The sequence below is a fragment of the Rhinatrema bivittatum genome, chromosome 3, assembly GCF_901001135.1.
Source record: "Rhinatrema bivittatum chromosome 3, aRhiBiv1.1, whole genome shotgun sequence".
Lineage (NCBI taxonomy): Eukaryota > Metazoa > Chordata > Amphibia > Gymnophiona > Rhinatrematidae > Rhinatrema > Rhinatrema bivittatum.
In genome coordinates, this window is record NC_042617.1 from 181,803,845 (window position 1) to 181,825,843 (window position 21,999).

The following is a 21,999-nucleotide window of genomic DNA, read 5'->3' on the forward strand; positions in this document are numbered from 1 at the left end:
TAGGAATTGTGTACGTGAAAGTATGTGAGGAAGTTATTTCATGTGCACTTTTAAAAAGAGGGTTTATCAGGGCCGGAACTAGGCAGGGAAACCATTCATGCACCTGTGTATAAATGTACGCATATACATGTATACCTGCTTCCAAACTGGCGTAAATGTGTATGCATATGCCACACAGGGTTTCATGTACACTGTTAATTTTCAATGTAGTCCTATGTGCATAACCCCACTTTGAACTTTGAGGTGAAATCTGCATGTTCTTTCTGTATGCGGACTTCAGCCTGATGCTGGTTGTAAAATTAACCTCAAAAGATATATTCTAATTTACATTCTGCTGTATTTTTGTTAGAAAACTGCCTATTTTTATGTGACAAATCTTGTCAATGATTGATTCACCCCTAATAAATATTTACCAGCTTAATCCTAGTTACTTTTCCTAATCTGTTAAATATTAAGGACTTAGAAAGGAACACTCAGACATGAAAAAACTCTGAAACTTAGTGACAGAGAAAACAATCAATTTAATCATAGTCCCATTAAATTTTTAGACATTTTTCTTTGCTAATTTGGCTTAAAATACAGTTTTGCATTGATTTAAAAAATCCTTAAAACCACTTCCCTTATACTGAAAATCCAACAGGTCAGCACCTAACGCTGTCCCATGTTTTGTATGTCTGCTTCAGGGGTGCAATCAATATTTTTCAACACTGTTCCTCTTTCATCAGTGTGCATTTTCTCTAACACTTCCAGTGACAAATGAAGGGGGACTACACAGGTTTTAAAAATGGAAATTCTGCATTGCAAGGGGAGCCTATCAGTTCCCCGATTTCTTGGTCAACCGATCCCTATGCATATCCACTTTTTCAGTCTTTTTAAGTGCGGTTCTGAGAAAGTGACAGAACAGCCAATGTCCAACTGGAGTCTATGGCACTGCAGTAGGAATAGAGTTGGGTAGACTTTAGATGGACCTTGAAGTCCTTATGTGCTGCATTTTCCACATTTTCCACATCAATCTTTTCATTGTGTTTCTTCTGCCCCTATATCAAATGCATGCGATTGCACTAAAATGAGCAGTAAAACTAAAGGCGGACTGATGTTTAATGGCTTTTGTTGCTATTCTTTGCATCTGTAGGCCCTTTTTGAGGTCTTGATTATTTTGTGTACTACTGCAAATGAGATTTTTCACATTTTGTGCCAAGATTATGCATGAAAATTAAGTTTGTGATGAGCAGAATAAGATATCGCGAATATGATGTATCCCTAAACAGAATCACAAGTTAAAGATGAAGGTGAAAAGGAACAATGGGAGTTACAAACAGCTTTTTCAAATACATCAGAACTGGTGATTAGACATGAAAATGTACCAGTTCTGGCTTCTGGTCATGAAGATGGAAACATTTACTTATGGAATATTCAGGTAATGTCTCTTTATATTACAACTTCATAAAATACAAAATTGAATGCATAAGATACCCAAGTTTGTAGGCATCCCTGCACATCCTGAATTTTGGGATCTAGAGAGAAAATATCTGGAGACATAAACCATTGCCAGGGAAAACAGTGTCCATGAATCTCTAGCCCCCATTGATGGCTGCATGGGATGGGGGAAGGATACAGAAGGGAACCGAGTAGTGTGCAGCTTTCCTCTTTGGCCTCTGTCCCTAAGCTTGATGTCCAGGTAATGCCCAGCTTGCTCAGTCCTATAAATGGCTGTGTCTGGAGGTATTCAGATCATTTCAAATAGCAGGTCTCTCTAATGGACTCCCTGCAGATTAATCTGGAAAGGGAAGGGTTTTTTTGTGATTTGTTTGACTATTTCATAAGCATTTGATATACTAAACCCTTCTATAATGTTGGATTGCTTAAGGGCCCTTGGGTTGGGATCTCAAATTGTGCAAAGGTTTCAGTTGTTTTCCTCTGATCCCTCTGAAGAAGCTCTAATGGGGAAATTGTGTTTTCATGGAAAGACATTAATATGGGGGTTCCTCAGAGTTTAGCCCTTTTGACTGTTCTGTATAATTTTTTTTTTTTTTTTTTGCAGCCTACTGGTGATTTGTTAACATCTTTATGGTTGGGATACAGAATATCTGCTGATCACATCCAGCTTTTCTCTGTGTAAAGCATGAGGATCTGCATACACCAACTATAGCTACTGACTGTCTTGCAGCAGTACATAGGAAGATGGCATGGAACAGTTTAGCTTTAAATCTTAGAAAGTGGGGGAATTTCAAGAAGGCGCCATGATCGGTTGCATTTTCTGCTGCTCTGCCTCGATTTCCTTACAGCTGTTTTTCTTCTAAGAATATGCTGCATAATTAGAACATAAGAACATAAGAAATTGCCATGCTGGGACAGACCAAAGGTCCATCAAGCCCAGCATCCTGTTTCCAACAGATGCCAAAAACCAGGCCACAAGAACCTGGCAATTACCCAAACACTAAGAAGAACCCATGCTACTGATGCAATTAATAGCAGTTGTATATCTGCTAAGGAGTTAGCAATCTGTTAATGCTCACCCCGCCAAGGGGGGCAGAATTAGTAATCTATTATTGATCAGCTCCCCCAGATGGGAGGAGCTGGCAATCTGCTGTAGATCACCCTGCCGGGGAGGCGGAGTTAGCAGTCTGATATGGATCTGCTTCCCCAGAGGGGAGTAGTCAGCAGAGTGATGTACTCCTTAGATAGAGTTAATGATCTGTTGTGGGTTGGCTCCCACAGAGTGGCAGTCTGTATGATAACACTCTAGTAGTGTAAGAAATAAACACTGAATGGAAATTGGTGAATCCTTGGGCCGATGGCAGATGACAGCGCCCCCAGGAGGATATCCTGAGAGGGACCACCGGCTAGGCTGGAGTATGGAGACAAAGACAGATAGTTCTTTATTAGACATAAAGTAGAACCACCAGAGGTGGCAGTAGTGAGTTGATGTGCCCAGCAGGGCTGAAGTCCTTCAGATACTGGAACTGTGATCTCTGGGTTGCTGAGCTGTAGAGAGAGACTATAGACAGTGAGTAGACAGGGTATGCTGGATACATAACCAGTAGTAGATGATACACTCACAATTGTAGATATCTTGTAATGGCTTCAGTGCAACAGAGAGTCTTCAGTATATTCAGGAACAGGAGCCGAGGCAAGTACTGATTCCTATATGCAGTCTGGAATAAGAACTCACAATATCTGTGTATGAGGTGGCTTCTGTAATAGAAGAGAGTGTTTGGAAGGTTTCAGGAACATAGGCCCTCATGGAGCGAGTGCCGGTTCTTATCTGCAATCTGTAATAGTACTTCACAAGATATAGGTATGTGATAGCTTCTGAGATAGAAGAGAGTCTGTGAAGGGTTTCAGGAACATGGGCCCTCGTGGAGTGAGTACCGGTTCCTATCTGCAAGCTGCAATGACAACTCACGATCTCCGTACCTGCGATTATGTCTTAGACAGAAGGGAGTCTTCAGAGATTAGGAACATAGACCTCGTGGAGCGATTACCAATTCCTATCTGTAATAGAACTCACAGTGTTCATGTCTGCGATTGCTTCCAGGCATTAAGGAGTCTTCTGAGCATTCAGGGACGTAGGCCTTCGAGGAGCGAGTACTGGATCCCTGCGAGCTGAGAGACTCATTGGCAAAGTACTCACACAGCAGTTCCACGTAGGAGATGGCACTGGTGCTAGAATGGAGGCAGGCCCTTGAGGAGCGAGTACCTAGTTCCAGGGAGACAGCTCTGAGGAATGGATGATAGTATTACTCACTGATGGTGTCTGTAGCGAATTCTTCCAAGTAGAAGAGGAGATGGATGGAGGCAGCGGGTCAGGGAACATGGCCCCTTGAGGAGCGAGGACCAGTTACCTGATAGTGACCTGAAAGAAGCAAAAGAAGCCCCTGAGGAGCAGGTACCCCGTTAGCCGAAAGAGTCCAATGAAAGTTGGAAAGGTAGAGTAGCTGGGTACGGAGAGCGAATCCCATCCATAAGAATCCCCTTGCTAACTCAACGGCTAGCAATAAACTGTAGGCTTAAATATCCGGGCAGTGTGACGTCATCACACAGGGAAGCCCTTGAGGAACCCGCCAATGAGGAAATAAGAATGAAGGCTGCGCGGCGCGCGCGCCCTAAGGTACCTATAGAACAAGGCAGGAGGCAGCACCCAAGCCGGTCTGGGGACGCCAGAGAGGGCGGCAGGTGGATGCCATGGCAGCCAGGCATCCGTGAAGAGCAGGAGGAGCCACAAAAAAGGAAAGGTAGGCAGAATGAAGCCGTCGGGAAGTGACGATCGCAACATTACCCCCCTTCAAAGGGCGGTCTCCTCTGTGGGTAACAGGTCTTGGTTTCCAAGAATACGAGAGATGAAACTGATTGAGCATTTCTTTGTCAAGGATATTAGCCAGAGGCTCCCAAGAATTTTCTTCAGGGCCAAAACCTTCCCATGAAAGAAGGTATTCCCAAGTCTTGCCTTGTCTTCGGACGTTCCTTTTTATGCCAGCAATCCCCTCCTTCTGTCATTCGTCCTGTCTCGCAGAAACCTTTTTCTCATTAACGGTTTCAACCGTCAACTTCAAGTGTTGCATACACTCATATCTATTGTTCAATGTATTTATTGACTTTTATTAAGTTAATGTTCTGATTCAATCTCTGTCACACTGTTATGAATTTAAATGTAACTGGTTTGTTATAATGTAAACCGGAGTGAGGGCTATGTCAGCTGTACCTCGGTATATAAACAAATGCTAAATAAATAAAAATAAATAAATCAAGAATGGCTTTGACCTTGTATTCTAGGTCATCTTCTGCATTGATGGGAGATGGTTCCCAAGACTTGGAAGAGAACTCACTGAGAATGAATGGTTTCAAAAGTGAAACATGGAAAACGTTGTGGATGTTTAATCCAAGTGGTAGCTTCAGACTGTAACTGATGTTGCCAAGACGTCAGAGGATTGGAAATGGTCCAACGTAGCGAGGAGCAAATCGAGTGGAGGGTAACTTCAGTGTAAGGTGCTTAGTGGATAGCCAGACTTCGTCACCAGGTTGAAAGACAGGCGCTTTGGAATGGTGAGCGTCATAAAACCTTTTGGCTCGATCACTCGCATTGAGTAGCATTTCTTTCGTCTGAGTCCATAATTGATGGATATTATCAGCAGTGGATTGAGCTGCTGGGGATGTCACTGAGAGCTTCAGTGGAAGTGGTGGTGATGGTGAACGTCCATATACCACTTCAAAAGGTGATCCAGTGGATGATGCTGGATGAGAATTAATGGCGAATTCAGCCCATGGTAACAGTTCGGCCCAGTTATTCTGATGGCAACTCACATAGGCCCGAATGAACTGTTTCAGGGTCCTATTCATCCGTTCTGTTTGTCCATTTGATTAAGGATGATAGGCTGATGTGTAATCTAGAGAAATGTCGAAAAATTTGCACAAAGCCTTCCGGAATCTTGCCGTGAACTGTGATCCTCGATCCGAGACTATGTGCTTCGGTAGGCCGTGAAGGCGAAAGATGTGGGTTATGAAGAGCTTCGCAAGCTCCAAGGCTGAAGGTAAGCCAGGCAGCGCCACGATTTGGGCCATCTTGCTGAAACAGTCGACTGTGACCCAAATGGTATTCATACCTCCAGAGAGGGGTAGATCGACCACAAAGTCAGTAGCCATATGCATCCAGGGCTGTTTCGGAGCTGGAAGCGATTGCAGCAATCCCCACGGTAGGCCAGAAGTAGATTTGTGCTTGGCACAGTTGGCACAAGATGCTACGTAGGAGAGTGTGTCTTCCTTGATAGTTGACCACCAATAATACTTCTGTAGCTTCAGCAGGGTACAGCGTTGACCAGGATGGCCAGCCAGCTTGGAATCATGCGCCCAATAGAGCACTTTCTTCCTGAGGTGTTTAGGCACGATGGTTTTACCAGCGGGCACAGTATGAATAGCTTCCAAGATGACTTTCTTCGGGTCGATAATATGCTGAGGTTCTTCTGGAATATCCTCCAAGAGAAAGGAGCGTGATAGGGCATCAGCTCTGGTATTCTTGTCTCCGGGGCGATATTTGAGCATGAAGTCAAAACGGTTAAAAAATAAGGACCATCTGGCTTGTCTATGGTTAAGACGTTGCGCATGGCAGAGATACTCTAGATTCTTATGGTCTGTGAACACGGTAATTTGATGTTGAGCGCCTTCGAGCCAAGGCTGCCATTCCTCAAATGCCAACTTAATAGCCAGGAGCTCTTTATCTCCGATCCCATAGTTCTTCTCTGCTGGAGAGAAATGTTGCGAGAAGAAGGAGCAGGGACGTAAGGATTTGGAGTCTCCAATTTGGCTCAATACAGCCCCCACACCGACATCAGAAGCTTCGACCGCCACGATGAATGGCTTGTCGGGGTCTGGATGACACAGGCATGGTTCAGTGGAAAAGGCAGTCTTTAAATCCTTGAATGCGGAAATGGCCTCCGCAGACCATTTAGAAGTGTTGGTCCCTTTCTGGGTCATTGCAGTTAAGGGCACAGTTAAAGAAGAATAATTCTTTATAAAGCTTCTATAGTAATTAGTAAACCCCAAAAATTGTCTCAGGGCCTTCAGGCTGGTAGGTTGGGACCAATTTTTAATACTCTCTAATTTTTGGGGATCCATCTGGAAGCCATCTTTAGACACAATATAGCCAAGAAAAGGCACAGAGTCCTTATGGAATTCGCACTTGGATAGCTTGGCCTAGAGCCGATGTTCTCGAAGTCAGAACTCCTTACTTCTAGGCCTTCCCTACTCTACTATTAGACCCCTGCAAATGTTACAGAATGCTATGGCAAGAATCCTTACAAATACACGTAAAGCAGACCACATTACCCCTATTCTCAAGGAACTCCATTGGCTTCCCATCTCCTCCGGCATCAGATACAAAACCCTCACCATTATTCACAATTCCCTGCACAACCACAATCACTCCTGGCTTGAGGATGCTCTTTGATTCCACTCCTCCAATCATCCTACTAGAACTGCACTCTCAGGAACCCTCCATACCCCTTCCCTTAAATGTACTCACCACACTTCCACCAGAGAAAGAGCCCTATCACTATGCCACTTGAGCTCTAACTAGAACCATGCATTCGGAAATTCAAAACAGGGGTTAAAACATGGCTCTTTAAAATGGCCTACCCTGATCTTAATCCCACGTAGTCCCCCTGCTCCCTCTACTCCTTCAGAGAAAGAGCCCTTGTCATTAACATACTTATAGCCTTCTCCTTTATTCCTTTTAATTATCCTCTGTTTTGTCTCCCATTTGCTGCACCTCCTTATATATCCTTATTTCCCTTACCCCTTTCCCCTGTCCTCAAACCCTTCTTTTTTTCCTATAGCAACCATTTATACCCCTTTTTATTTACCCTCATCCGCTTTCCTTTTAACCCTTACTTTTCCCTTTAGCAATCCTGCTAGTCTATACATAGTTGCCTTCTGAACGTATAATTTATAATGTCATATATAGTGTCTCCTGTATGTACTAGTTAAAGATAATGTATATCAGGGCCACCTTGTATACATATATACAATAGTATATAGTACTTTTTGTTATTATTGTATATAATACTGTTTGGAGTGTATAATTTATTTAAGGTTATCCACAGTGGATAAGTTTACAATTGAGTATATAATTTGCAGTGCTTCTTATTATGTTTCCTCTGTTGTTTTCCATTAGGTACTGTTCCTTTTCTCTTCTTCCTGTTTTCCCTCTCTTCTCTCGTCCCTTCTCTCTTCCTATCTGCTACCTCTTCCCCCCCACCCTGGTTTTTTTGTAATTTCCTCCTTCAGTTATATTGTAAACCGGCATGATGTACCCACGAATGTCGAAATATAAAAGCTAATAAATAAATAAAATAAATAAGTCTTCGTAGTATTTGTTTGATGTCCTCTAGATGAGTAGACAAATCCTAAGAAAATATCAGGATGTAATGTACGTACACTACGACATTCTTGTACAACAGGTCCCGCAAGATGTCGTTCATCATGTCCTGCAACATGGCGGGTGCGTTGCACAGGCCGAAGGGCATTACTAAGTACTCAAAATGACCATCTCGAGTGTTGAAGGCTGTTTTCCATTTGTCGCCATTGTGAATGCGAACTAAGTTGTAGGCTCCCTTCAGGTCAAGTTTCGAGAATATCTTGGCACCTTGGAGACGATCGAACAGCTCTGAGATTAAAGGCAGGGGATATCGGTCTTTGATTGTGATCTCGTTCAGACCTCGATAGTCGATACAAGTACGTAAGGTACCGTCCTTCTTCCCCACAAAGAAGAAGCCTGCGCCAGCTGGAGACTTTGATGGTCTAATGAATCCTTTCTGTAAATTCTCCTCGATGTACTCATACATAGCCTTATTCTCTATTACAGAGGTTCATTGTTTTGACACGTCCCTTAGGAGGTTCAGCCTTATGGCACAGTCATAAGATCTATATGGAGGAAGGATGTCAGCAGTTTCTTTGGAGAACACATCACAGAATGATGCGTATTGAGGCGGCAGTCCTGATATCACTGGAGTTGTAGGCATGCAGAGGACAGGAGAAACCTCCTTAAGGCAATTGCTATGACAACCTGGGCCCCAGCGGGAGAGTTCCAATGTGGTCCAGTTGAATTGAGGCTGATGCAATGGCAACCAGGGTAACCCCAGAATGATAGGGTGCCTAGCCTTCTCTAACACAAAGAAGGGAATTGACTCAGTATGGAGGGCTCCGGTGCGGAGGGTTACTGGTTCAGTGCGACAGGTCATGTCACCCAGCAAAGGCTCTCCATGGATAGATGATAGGAGCAGTGGAACCTTCAAAGTGACGAAGAGGATCCTCAAATGTTCCACTAGGCATTGAAGTATAAAGTTGCCTCCTGCTCCTGAATCCACCAGGGCAAGAGTTTGAAATTCGGACGGTTCGCAGTTCAGGGAGACTGGGAGAGACAGCAGAGGAGAGGTCGTAGTGAGGCCTAAGAACAGTCCTCCTGCAGGACTTAGGCCCATCCGTTTTCCAGACGAATTGGGCATGTTGGGACATCGTGACCAGCTTGTCTACAGTACATACACAGGCCATGCCTCTTCCGAAGTCTTCTCTCTTTTGAAGTCAGGTGACTGCGACCAAGTTGCATCAGTTCCTCTCCACTGGCGACAGGTATTGCTGGAACCATCCGAATTGCAGGTTTAGCACGAACCTCCTTCTGAACCGGTCCTTTACTAGGCTTGAGTTCTTTCACCTTATCACGAAGCCAGTGGTCAATTCTAGTAGCCAAAGCCACTAGTTCATCCAGCGAGTCAGGTGTCTCTCAAGCGGCCAGCTTCTCTTTCAAGTGAGTATCCATACTTCTGAAGAAGAGAGTTTTCAGACATTTGGGATCCCAGCATAATTCTGTAGCAAGAGTCTTGAACTCTATTGCAAAATCAGCCAGTGGTCGGTTGCCTTGCTTCAGATCCACCAGAGCAGAACCAGCAACAGTCACTCGAGCAGGATCATCAAAAACGGATTTAAACAAATCCAAAAATCCGTCAATATCCTGCAGAATTGGATCCTTCCGTTCCCACAGCGTTGAGGCCCAAGACAAGGCCCTTCCATCAAGATAAGATAGAATATAAGTAGTTTTGCCGTAGGCTGTGGGGAAGTGAGAAGGCTGTAATGCAAAATGCATGCAGCACTGATTTAGGAAACCTCTAGTTCTTTGAATCTCTCCAGAGAAACGAATTGGAGCAGCCAGAGGTACCGTAGTCTTTAAAGTTACTTAAGGTAACTGACCTTCATTACTGGAAGCAGCACTTTGATTCTTCTGTGCGTGCAGCTGATGGAACGCAGAAGTGAGTTTCTCCAATGCGTCTTGTTGTTCAGCTATGCGCAGGGCCAGGCCCGGAATGGTCTGCAGGGCATTGAGCTTTGCCGGATCCATGGAGTTAGCAATTTGTTATAATTAGTGAAGTTTGGGTGGACCCTTGGACACTGTGGCAGCTGACCACGCCCAAGGGGGGAAGTCCCATGAGGGGCCACAGGTCAGGCTCAGCTCTGGACACACAAACACAGATATTTCTTTATTTAGACAGTTTGAGAAGCCACCAGAGGTGGCAGTAGTGAGTAGAAGATGTAGCCCGGCTGGGCTAGTATTCCCCAGGGCGCTGGAACAGCGGTTCCTCTGGTAGGAGTGTTGTAGTGGAGACAACTGGTGCTAGAACGGAGGCAGGCCCTCGAGGAGCGAATATCTGGTTCCAGGGAGACAGCTCTGAGGAGTAGATGATAGTATTACTCGCTGATGGTGTCTGTAGTGAATTCTTCCAAGTAGAAGAGGAGATGGATGCAGGCAGCGGGTCAGGGAACATGGGCCTCGAGGAGGGAGTACCGGTTACCTGATAGCGACCTGAAAGAAGCAAAAGAGGCCCCTGAGGAGCGGGTACCCCGTTAGCAGAAAGAGTCCAATGGAAGTTGGAACGCGCCAATGAGGAAATAAGAATGAGGGCTGTGTGGCGCGCGTACCCTAAGGTACCTGTAGAACATGGCGGGAGGCAGCACCCAAGCCGGTCTGGGGACGCCAGAGAGGGCATCAGGCGTACGCCACGGCAGCCAGGCATCCGTGAAGAGCAGGAGGAGCCGCAAAAAAGGAAAGGTAGGCAGAGTGAAGCAGTCGGGAAGTGAAGGTCGCAACACTGGAGATCCATGGCCTGGCTGAATTACCATCGAGCACTGCATCAGGTCATGATTGTATTGTGTGCTAGATTGTCACTGCGTTCTAATCCTCATTCCAGCCTTGTTCCAGGATCCTACTGTTCCAGCCTTGTTCCTGCATCCTATGGGTCCAGCGTCCCTCTGTTCCTGCGTCTGTCTATTCGTTTTTCAGGTAGTACCCTCGAACTGTCTGTCTGGTACTCACCTTGGCCTGTTTCTTGACCTTCCTGCCTGCTGCCTGCTTTGTGACCTCGTCTGACCTTCGGAATCTGACCTGTGCCTTGTTGACTACTCCTTGGATTCTGACCTCTGCTTGATTGACCACGTCTCCTGTTTCTGGCTCTGTCCCTTGCCTTGTCATCGCCTACTCGGTTCTGGTCCTCCTTGCTCCATCTGACCTACAGCCTCGAGTCCGACTGCACTCCCTTGCTATCCGTGGGCACTCCTGTCTACTACCTCTCCAGGAGACCCTGCGAGGCCCACAGAAATCCAAGCGGCCCAGGTCCCTATGGGCTCCACCTGGGGGACCGTGGGCTTCCAGTGGTGAAGCTCCTTCAAGCTTCTGTCTCCTCCAGTGCTTCCTGGTCCCTACCAGGGAGCCGTTCTCCACGGCTCCAGGACAAGGGTCCACCCCCGAGTACAACAGGTTGCCAAGACCATGGACTTGGCGAAGTCTCCCGCCTCCAGGGCCCTACTGGGTTTGGCCGCCACAGTCCAAGAATATCGCAGGGTTTTGGAATCGCTAGCCTTTTCAGTGGAAGAACTTCGTTCACAGCTGCGAGATACAGCTCTGGCCAATCCAGTGGCCCTATCAGCCTCTATGCTACCCAAAGCATCGTTGGCACTCCCTGCACCTCCTTGATACAACAGGACCCACGCTCCCACCGTGGCTTCCTCAATCAGTGCTTCATGCAATTTGCACAGCAACCCTCCTTGTTCTTGAAGGAAATCACTAAAGTGACCTTCATCCTCTCCCGTCTGGAAGGGAAGGCTCTTGCATGGGCTTCTCCGTTATGGGAAAGTTTTGATCCCATACTTTCCAAGTTATTCAAGTTTATTGCTCTCTTCAAGCAGACCTTCAGAATCCCAGGCTGCCAAGCTGTAGCCAGCCATAATCTACTCCACCTCCGTCAAGGGTCGCGGACCTTCTCTGAGTATACGATGGAGTTCAGGACTCTGGCTACTGAACTCGATGCTGCGTTTGTGCCTCTTCTCGCCCCTCGCTCCACCCTCTCTCTACCTTGGGAGCGACTCCCTTCGGCTCTGACGGACTGATGCAGTCGCGGCTTCTCCCTGCTTCTTGGTCCCGGCGTCCCCGGACTGGCTTGACGCTACGGATCCTCCATGTTCTTGATGACGTAAGGGCGCGCGCGCTCCAGACTTTGTACCAGCAAGGGCGCGAACCTCGGGGGCATGCCCCCCATAGTGACATCATCCATTTCCACTTTAAAAGGTCTTTGTTTGCTATCCTCTAACGAGTTAGCAAGGAACTCCAACAGGACTTGCTTCGGCAGTCCACAGTACTTGCAAAAATGATCCGAGTCAGCTAGGGGAATCCTTCTCCACTGCTCAGCCTTTTCAAACTTACCAGGAGTACCGCTCCACGGGGGCTCCACTCTCTCTTCTTGATTTCAGATTTCCAAGACGGGATCCAGTACTCGCTCCTCGAGGGCCTACGTCCCTGAATACTTGGAAGACTCTCATTGCCTGGAAGCGATCGCAGACGTGAACACAGTGAGTTCTATTGTAGATAGGAATCAGTACTCACTCCACAAGGGCCTACATTCCTATAGCTCTGAAGACTCCCTTCCGTCCAAGACGTTATCGTAGGTTTGGAGATCGAGAGTTATATTGGCAAGATTGCAGATAGGAACTGATACTCGCTCCACGAGGGCCCATGTTCCTAGAATCCTTTAAGACTCTCTTCTACTCTAGAAGCCATTTCATATACAGCTATTGCGAGTTCTTATTACAGACTGTTGATAGGAACCAGTGCTCACCTATGGCTCCTGTTCCTGAATATACTGAAGACTATCTGTGGCATAGAGACCATTGCAGACATCTACTATTGTGAATGTACCATCTTGTATCCAGTATACCCTGTCTACTCACTACTTCTAGTCTCTCTCTACAGCTCAGCGACCCAGAGATTATATTCCAATATTAGAAGGACTTCAGTCTTGCTGGACACATCGACTCACTACTGCCACCACTGGTGGACCAGCTTCCAGTCTAATAAAGAACTATTTGTGTTTATTTCATATTCTAGCCTAGCCGGTGGTTCCTCTCAGGATCTCCTCCTGGGGGTGCTGTCATCTGCCATCGGCCCAGGGATTCACCATTTCCTCCAAGTGGTCATTCCTTACACTACTATCACTCTGTGGGAACCAACCACTACCGACCACTAACACCGCTTACGAAAGTATTATATTGATAGCTACCATCTCATTCTATGGGACTTGCCAGCAGCCTATATATAACAGATTGCTACTCCGTAGCGGAGGCATGATAGATTGCTATCTCAGTAGCGTAGTACAATATACCTATTGTTAGCTCCTCTCCTCAGAAGAGTATCATTGAACAGTTTTCCAACTCCTCTTCCCTGGAGAGTTGCTACCTCCTTCCTTACAGGAGCATCTAACAGTTCGCTAACAGATTACTAACTCCGCCCTCCTGGCGGGTAAGCACTACAGATAGCTAACTCCTCCCCTCTGGAGGAGCAGATCGTGACAGATTGCTATCTCCTCCCCCCTTTCAGGAGAAAAGCAGAACAGATTGCTAACTCCGCCCTCCTGGCGGGGTGAGCGATAACAGATTGCTAACTCCTCCCCTCTTGAGGAGTAGAGCGTAACACTCAGGTGGCAAGAAGATTGTCTGCAAGCCATCTTCCTAGATGGACTCTCCAGCGCTCTCAAAGATGAACTCTCCGTCCGTGAGACTCCCACATCTCTAGAGGACGGACTCTCCAGCGCTCTCAAAGATGAACTCTCCGTCCGTGAGACTCCCACGTCTCTAGAGGACCTGATTTCCCTCACCGAGAAGATCGACCATCATCTCCGGCAAAGGTGCCTAGAAGTAAAGGCTTCCCGCTCTCCTACACCGCATCCCACACGTGTCCAGAGTCCTCCAGCCAAGACTCCCTCACCACTGCCCTCTTCCGTGGTGGAACCTATGGAGGTGAACCGTGGGCAACTATCTCCGACCGAACATCTCCATCGGAGGAAGGAGGGTCTTTGCCTTTACTTTGGCACTTCCAGACATCTTCGGCAGTCTTGTCTGGTCCATCCGGAAAACTGCAATGCCTGAGCCTGGCGGGGGTCCCAAGCTTAGGCGCTACTGTCACCGGCCCCCAACTCCTGCTTCCCGTCTTTCTTGGCATCGAGGCCTACTCCTTTACCACCACTGCTCTTGTCAATACCGGAGCAAGTGGCAGCTTCATTATGGATGACATTGTCAAGCTTCTGAACATTCCTCTTCAGCCATTAGATGTGAGTCTCCATATCGCCTCCATTCAAGGAGAACCTCTTCCAGGACTCATCACCCATTGAACAGTGACTGTCCGTCTTACCATGGGCACTCTCCATGAAGAGGAGATATCCTTCTATGTGTTAAAATGTTTAACACATCCAGTTATCCTGGGGCTGCCCTGGCTCCAGGTCCACGAACCCTAGTTCGATTGGCATTCCCTGCAGTTGGTGCAGTGGGGCTCCAAATGCCAGAAGACAAGTCTACGTCAAGAATCTCCAGTAGTCCTTGTTCTGAAGTCTACCACTCTATCTGGCTTGCCTACTCAGTATGTTGACTTCAAAGATGTCTTCTCGAAGCAGAAGGTGAATATCTTCCCTCCGTTACGCAAGTTCAATTGTCCCATAAAACCTCTGCTGGGCACTACGCCTCCCAAGGGCAGAACATATCCACTGTCTCGCCCAGAGACCCTAGCCATGTCTGAGTATATCAAAGAGAACCTAGAAAAGGGGTTCATTTGTCCCTCTGATTCTCCTGTTGGAGTGGGATTTTTCTTCGTTAAGAAAAAGGATGGTGGTTTACTCCCTTGTATTGACTACAGAGGGCTCAACGCCATAAACCGCAAAGATACCTCCTGCCCCTTATCAGCGAGCTGTTTGACCGCCTTCAAGGGGCATGGATCTTCACCAAGTTGGATCTAAGGGATGCGTACAATCTGGTATGCATCTGACCTGAAGATATCTGGAAATCTGCATTCAACACGAGGGATGGTCACTATGAATACACCGTGATGCCCTTTGGGCTATGCAATACGCCTTATGAACGAAATACTCCGAGACCTCCTGTACTCATTTGTAGTCGTGTATCTTGACGACATCCTGATTTTTTCCAAAGACCTTGAATCCCATCAAGATCATGTTCAGATTGTCCTCCAATATCTAAGAGAAAACCATCTTTATGCCAAGTTAGAAAAATACCTCTTCGAGCACAATCGCTTACCCTTCTTAGGGTACATTATATCTGATCGAGGTTTCTCCATGGATACAGATAAAGTCCAGGGGATCTGAGACTGGCCCCAGCCAGTAGGCCTATAGGCCTTACAACGTTTCCTTGGCTTTACTAATTATTATCGGAGCTTCATTGCCAATTATTCTACCCTAGCTGCTCCGCTCACCGCCATGACCAAGAAAGGGGCTAACACTTGTCTGTGGACTCCCAAAGCACAAGCCGCCTTTCAGATGCTCAAAGAAGCTTTCTGTTCCAGTCCTTGTCTTCAGCATCCAGACCCAAGATGTCCATTCATCGTCGAAGTCGACGTCTCTGCAATTGGAGCAGGGAGCCGTCTTAAGCCAGTTTTCTCCCAAGGGTAAATTGATACCTTGTTCATTTGACGGTTACTACCCCTACTACCCCTAACTAATCAAGCTAGATATTTCACTTGGATGCAGCTCCATCACTGCTTTCTACATTAACGGTGGGGGTGGAAGGGAAATAGAACCAAGAGCTAAGAGAAACAGATAAGTATGAGAGAAAAAAATGTGTGAAGCTTGCTGGGCAGACTGGATGGGCCGTTTGGTCTTCTTCTGCCGTCATTTCTATGTTTCTATGTTTCTATTCTACTCACACAAGTTCTCTCCTACAGAGTAATGCTACACTGTTGGTGACCGAGAACTTCTGACCGTCAAGTTGGCTCTCCAGGAATGGCCCCCTGGTTGGAAGGGGCAGAACACAAGTTTACCATTTTCACCGCCCATAAGAATCTTGAGCACCTTAAAGAAGCTCAACTCTTGAATCCTCGACAAGCCTGATGGACGCTCTTCTTTGAACGGTTCAACTTCGTTCTATGTTATCGCTCAGCTTCCAAGAACCTATGTGCTGTTGCACTATCAAGATCCTTTGAACCTGAGGATGTCTCTGACTTTCCTAGATACATCATAGACCCTGCCTGCGTATCCCTTGCCGACTACAGTTCCAGCTGGGAAAACTTGTTTCATATAGATTACATGACTGAGTTCTGAAATGGGCTCATGATTCCAAGCTGGCAGGACAGCCAGGTCGTGCCAGGACCCTGGAAATGTTACAAAGATATTATTATTGGTCCAATATGGTGCAAGACTCTCGTAACTATGTGGACTCATGCCCCGTCTGTGCCCAACAGAAGCCACCTACCAGATGACCTTGGGGCCTACTCCAACCACTTCCAGTACCTACTGAGCCATGGTCCAGCATTTCATTGGACTTTATTACAGACCTGCCTCTGTCCCAGAACAATACCGTAATCTGGGTCATCATCAACCGTTTTTCAAAAATGGGTCACTTTATTCCCTTGTCAGGCCTCCCAATGGCCCCAGAATTAGCCAAGTTGTTTCTGAAACACATTTTCCGTCTCCATGGACTCCCAAAGGAAATTATATCCAACTGAGGACCACAGTTTGCTGCCAGGTACTGGCGCTCTCTATGTAAGAAGTTTAATATTGCCTTGAGTTTCATGTTGGCCTATCACCCACAGGCCAATGGTCAAGCTGAAAGGACCAACTGAACCTTAAAAACATTCCTCCATTCCTACGTGAATGATCAGCAGGACAATTGGTCTGATCTCCTACCCTGAGCCGACTGTCGCACAATACCCACGTCGCTGCTGCCAACAATATATCTCCATTCTCCGTGGTATTCGGACGACAACCTCGGCTGATACTTCCAGTTCCTCTGACTGTTCCTTCTCCAGCTGGGCAATCCATGGCCCACACCATTCGGCAGGTGTGGGGTCAAGTCAAAGAACGCCTTACCCAGGCCGCTGAACATTCCAAGCGTACTTCTGATGCCCATAGACATCCCGCTCCACTCTTTCATCCTGGCCAGAAGGTGTGGCTTAGTGTCCGACACATCAGATTGAGACTTCCCTCTCATTGCTTGGCTCCCAAATATATTGGCCCGTTTCCGGTGATTCGAAGAGTGGGAGCAGTATCGTATCAGCTCCAGCTGCTGTGTGCTATGGGCATCCATAACACGCTTCATGTTCTGCTGCTGAAGCCCTTGTTCCTCTCCTGGCCCTCATGTAGACTTCCCTCTCCTCCACGGGTCTCTACCGAACCAGACACATCTCTTCAGGTAAGAGAGCTCCTTGATGTCCGTCGGCGTCGAGGGAAATGGGAGGATCTCCTAGCCTGGGAGGGTTATGGGGCTGAGGAGAATTTGTGGGAACCTTCCCACAACATCCTTGACAAAGATCTCCTGAAGACCTTCCATAGGACTTACCCTGACAAGCCACGGCCGCGTAGAGGGAGGCCTAGAAGGAGAGGTACAGTTGCGCACACAGTCCTGCTCACCTCTCTGGCTCCTCCGCAGGTCCCGGTTCGGCATCCCCAGTGGCAGCTGCGAGCTCCTCCAGGCCTCGACATCCCATGGTGGTAGTCGCCGGGCCTTCCACTGCGCACCAGGCCTCATGTCTGAGTTTGGCGTCTCCCGTGGCATTGGCCACGCCCCTACGCGTACGCGGACCGCCCAGCCTCTTGTAGGGCATGGGGTAGGTCCTAGTCCCGCGGTGCGCCCTGATTGAAGGAACTACTTAAGGAAGTCCCTGCCCACACTTCCTCGCCTTGGCATGTGGCGCAGTGCCTATGGTGAAGAGATTTCGGTCCTAAGGTCGTGGCTTCAAGCCCCCAAGCTTCCAAGAATTGATTGTAAGTCATGGGTTCAAGCCCCCACATCCATGAAACCAAGAACACTTGATTCCAAGTCTGTGGGTTCAAGGTCCCACTTCAAGAATTCCAAGAACATCCACGCTAATTGGAACAGCACTGTCCTTTTCAGTCACTCACCCCGGACCTCGCTCCTGTTGACCAACTCCGAGTGTACTGCTCCGTCCAGTTTCCAAGTTCCACGGTGACTGGAGATCCATGGCCTGGCTGGATTACCATCGAGCACTGCATCGGGTCGACATTATATTGTGTGCTAGATTGTCACTGTGTTCTAAGCCTTGTTCCAGGAATTTACTGTTCCAGCATCTGTCTGTTCATCTCTCAGGTAGTACCTTCTTACTGTCTCTCTGGTACTGACCTTGGCCTGTTCCTTGACCTTCCTGACTGCTGCTTGCCTTGTGACCTCGTCTGACCTCTGGAACCTAACCTCTGCCTTGTTGACTACTTCTTGGACTGACCGGATTCTGACCTCTGCCCGATTGACCATGTCTCCTGTTTCTGGCTCTATCCTTTGCCTTGTCATTGCCTATGCTGTTCTGGTCCTCCTTGCTCCATCTGACCTACAGTCTCGAGACCGACCACACTCCCCTGCTGTCCATGGGCAAGCCTGTCTACTATCACTCCAGGAGACCCTGCGAGGTCCACATAAGTCCAAGCGGCCCGGGTCCCAATGGGCTGCACCCGGGGGGACCGCGGGCTTCCAGTAGTGAAGTTCATCCAAGCCTCTGTCTCCTCCAGTGCTCCACCCCCCTGGGAGCAGGTGCTTCCTGGTCCCTACCAGGGAGCCGTTCTCCACTTCTCCAGGACAAGGGTCCACCCCTGAGCGCAACACAGTCCAGATGTATTCCACACATTAAGAAAGGTGGAAGTTAGAGAAACTGTTGCGACCATCGCTGCCCGACGTCTCCACTCCGCCCACCTTACCACATTGGCGACTCCCTCCAGAGTTGATGGAAGGCTGGCTGCCGCGGAGTCATTCGGCCATCCTCGTCCGTCGTCCCCGGACCAGCCCGATGCTGCAAACCGCCATTTTGACCTGATGCCTAGGGGCGCGCGCGGCACAACCCCGCCTCATTTGACGTGGGCTATGGACGTTCCCCAACACCGCCACTTCCACAGAAGCTCAGTGACGTCCCAGCAGCTCAATCCATTGCTGCTGATGTTCATTAAGCTTTCCACGTTTCACTTCTGAAACCACTCATACTCAGCAAATTTTCTTCCAAACCTCAAGATCCACCTGTCATCAATGCAGAAGATGACTTAGAATTCAAAGTTGAAGAGGTCCTGGATGTTCGTAAAAGAGGCAATACTTTTCGGTCCCCGAAGAAAACTCTTGGGAGCCTCAGACCAATATTCTGGACAGAGATGCTTCGTCAGTTCCACCTCGCGCATCCTTCAAAACCCAAGCCTGGTACCCGAAGAGGAAATCGCTCTTTGAAGGGGGGCACTGTTGCGACTGTCGCTGCCCAACGTCTCCACTACGCCCACCTTACCTCTTTGGCGACTCCCTCTTTGCCTGTTGGAAGTTTGGCTGACGCGGCATCATCTTGCCGTTCCCCTCCGGCGTCCCCGGACCGACTAGATGCTGCAATCCGCTATGCTTCCCAGCAGCCTAAGGGTGCGCATGTGGCGCGGCCCCGACTCAAGTACCAGCAGTGGCGCAAACCTCAGGGGCATCCCCCTGAGGTGACGTCATCTTCACCGGATATTTAAGGTCTCTGAAATCGCTAATGAATCCAGTTAGCAAGGGCTTTCCTCCAGATATTGGCAGATGGGATTCGCTCTCCACATACCTTATTACTCTGCCTCCTCGGACTTACCAGGGGTACCCGCTCCTCGGGAGCCTCGCTTTCTCTTTTGCTTTTCAGATCGCAATCTGGAACCAGTACTTGCTCCTCGAGGGCCCACGTTCCCTGACATGCTACTGAATACCACTTCTGCCAGGAAGTCATCGCTGCCTATAACACCGGTGAGTTGCCATCTCTATCTCAGAGTGTTTCCTGGAACCAGGTACTCGCTCCTCGAGGGCCTACTTCATTCCAGCTCCTTGGCTGCTTCTAAGAGACTATTGTGTGAGTGTTTCCATCAAGGTTCTGTTCCTGAACTCTGCATACCCTGCCTACTCACTATATTCAGTTTTTCTACAGCTCAGTTATCCAGGATCGCTGTTCCAGTATCTGAGGGACTACAGCCCAGCCAGGCACCTCCAGCTTACTACTGCCACCTCTGGTAGTTCAATATACTGTTTAATAAAAGAACTAGTGTGTATCTGTCTCCATACTCTGAGCCTGACCGGTGGTCCCTCTCGGGATCTTCCCCCAGAGGCATGGTCAACTGCCACCGGACCAAGGATCCACCCACAACTACCATGAACACTAACAGAGTGTTCTTGTAAAATTCTCTGATGATCTTGAGCAACTTTCCATTCTCTGGGAAACAACCTCTTAACATTGAGAGTAATCGCCAAAAGATTGGGAAAAGTTCACAATCAAATCCCAGAGCGAATCTATTATGACCACTGCCAGTTTGACAAACGGGGGAACACAAGAAACAGTATGTTCACCATCTGGAGCGACAACCTCTGCCAGCAAATTCCCCTCTGATGGCAATTCTGGGTCAAAGTCGCCTTCATCATTTTTCACCTCCAAAGTAGAATCCCACTGTGGTGATGGCACGACATTCATTTCCCCATCAGACAAAAAGTCGGTAACTCCCTGCTCTTGGGTAGCAGCTGTGAGATCATCAACATGTGCCTAGGCAAAGTTGGCATTCCTCTGAACACTGGCGGGCAGCCGTGGCTGAATATCTGGTGGGCTGAAGAAAACCTCCCCAGGCAGAGACAAGACTCCTCTCCCCATCCCGCCAACAGGGCTCAATGCCCAAGCTTCTGGAGTACAGGAGGCATATTCTAGGATGGATCATTATCCAGTGGGAACAAAGACTCAGAAGAGAAAACCCTTATAAAAAATTGCCATACTGGATCAGAACAAGGGTCCATCAAGCCCAGCATCCTGTTTCCAAGAGTGGCCAATCCAGGCTACAAGTACCTGGCAAGTATCAAAAACTAAGTATATTCCATGCACCTGATGCTAGTAATAGCAGTGACTATTTTCTAAGTCATCTTGATTAAAAGCAGGTAATGGACTTCTCCTCCAAAACTTATCCAAACCTTTTTTAAACACAGCTATACTAACTGCACTAACCACATCCTCTGGCAACAAATTCCAGAGTTTAATTGTGCGCTGAGTGAAAAAGAACTTTCTCCGATTAGTTTTAAATGTGCCACATGCTAACTTTATGGAGTGCCCCTAGTCTGTCTTTTATCCGAAAGAGTAAAAAACCGATTCACATCTACCCATTCTAGACCTCTCATAATTTTAAACACTTCTATCATATCACCACTCAGCCAACTCTTCTCAAAGCTGAAAAGCCCTAACCTTTTTAGTCTTTCCTCATGGGGGAGCTGTTCCATCTCCTTTATCATTTTGGTTGCCCTTCTCTGTACCTTCTCCATCGCAAATATATCTTTTTTTAGATGCAGCAACTAGAATTGTATACAGTATTCAAGGTGTGGTCTCACCATGGAGCGATACAAAGGCATTATGACATTTTCCGTTTTATTCACCATTCCCTTTCTAATAATTCCCAACATTCTGTTTGCTTTTTTGACTGCCGCAGCACACTGAACCGACGATTTCAATGTGTTATCCACTATGATGCCTAGATCTCTTTCTTGGGTTGTAGCACCTAACATGGAACCTAACATTGTGTAACTATAGCATGGGTTATTTTTCCCTATATGCATCACCTTGCACTTATCCACATTAAATTTCATCTGCCATTTTGATGCCCAATTTTCCAGTCTCACAAGGTCTTCCTGCAATTTATCACAATCTGCATGTGATTTAACTACTCTGAACAATTTTGTATCATCTGCAAATTTGATTATCTCACTCGTCATATTTCTTTCCAGATCATTTATAAATATATTGAAAAGTAAGGGTCCTAATACAGATCCCTGAGGCACTCCACTGTCCACTCCCTTCCACTGAGAAAATTGCCCATTTAATCCTACTCTCTGTTTCCTGTCTTTTAGCCAGTTTGCAATCCACGAAAGGACATCTCCACCTATCCCATGACTTTTTACTTTTCCTAGAAGTCTCTCATGAGGAACTTTGTCAAACGC

The 21,999-nt window shown here is 47.4% G+C and overlaps 1 protein-coding gene across 1 annotated transcript in view; it reads left to right on the forward strand.

The window, feature by feature from the left end:
* The window catches only part of WDR64 (WD repeat domain 64), a 540,197-nt gene that overhangs the window by 358,596 nt on the left and 159,602 nt on the right, over window positions 1-21,999 (forward strand). The window contains exon 20 of the mRNA XM_029594015.1: window positions 1,269-1,417. Coding sequence (XP_029449875.1) covers window positions 1,269-1,417 — 149 coding nt within the window. The remainder of the gene's footprint in view (window positions 1-1,268; window positions 1,418-21,999) is intronic.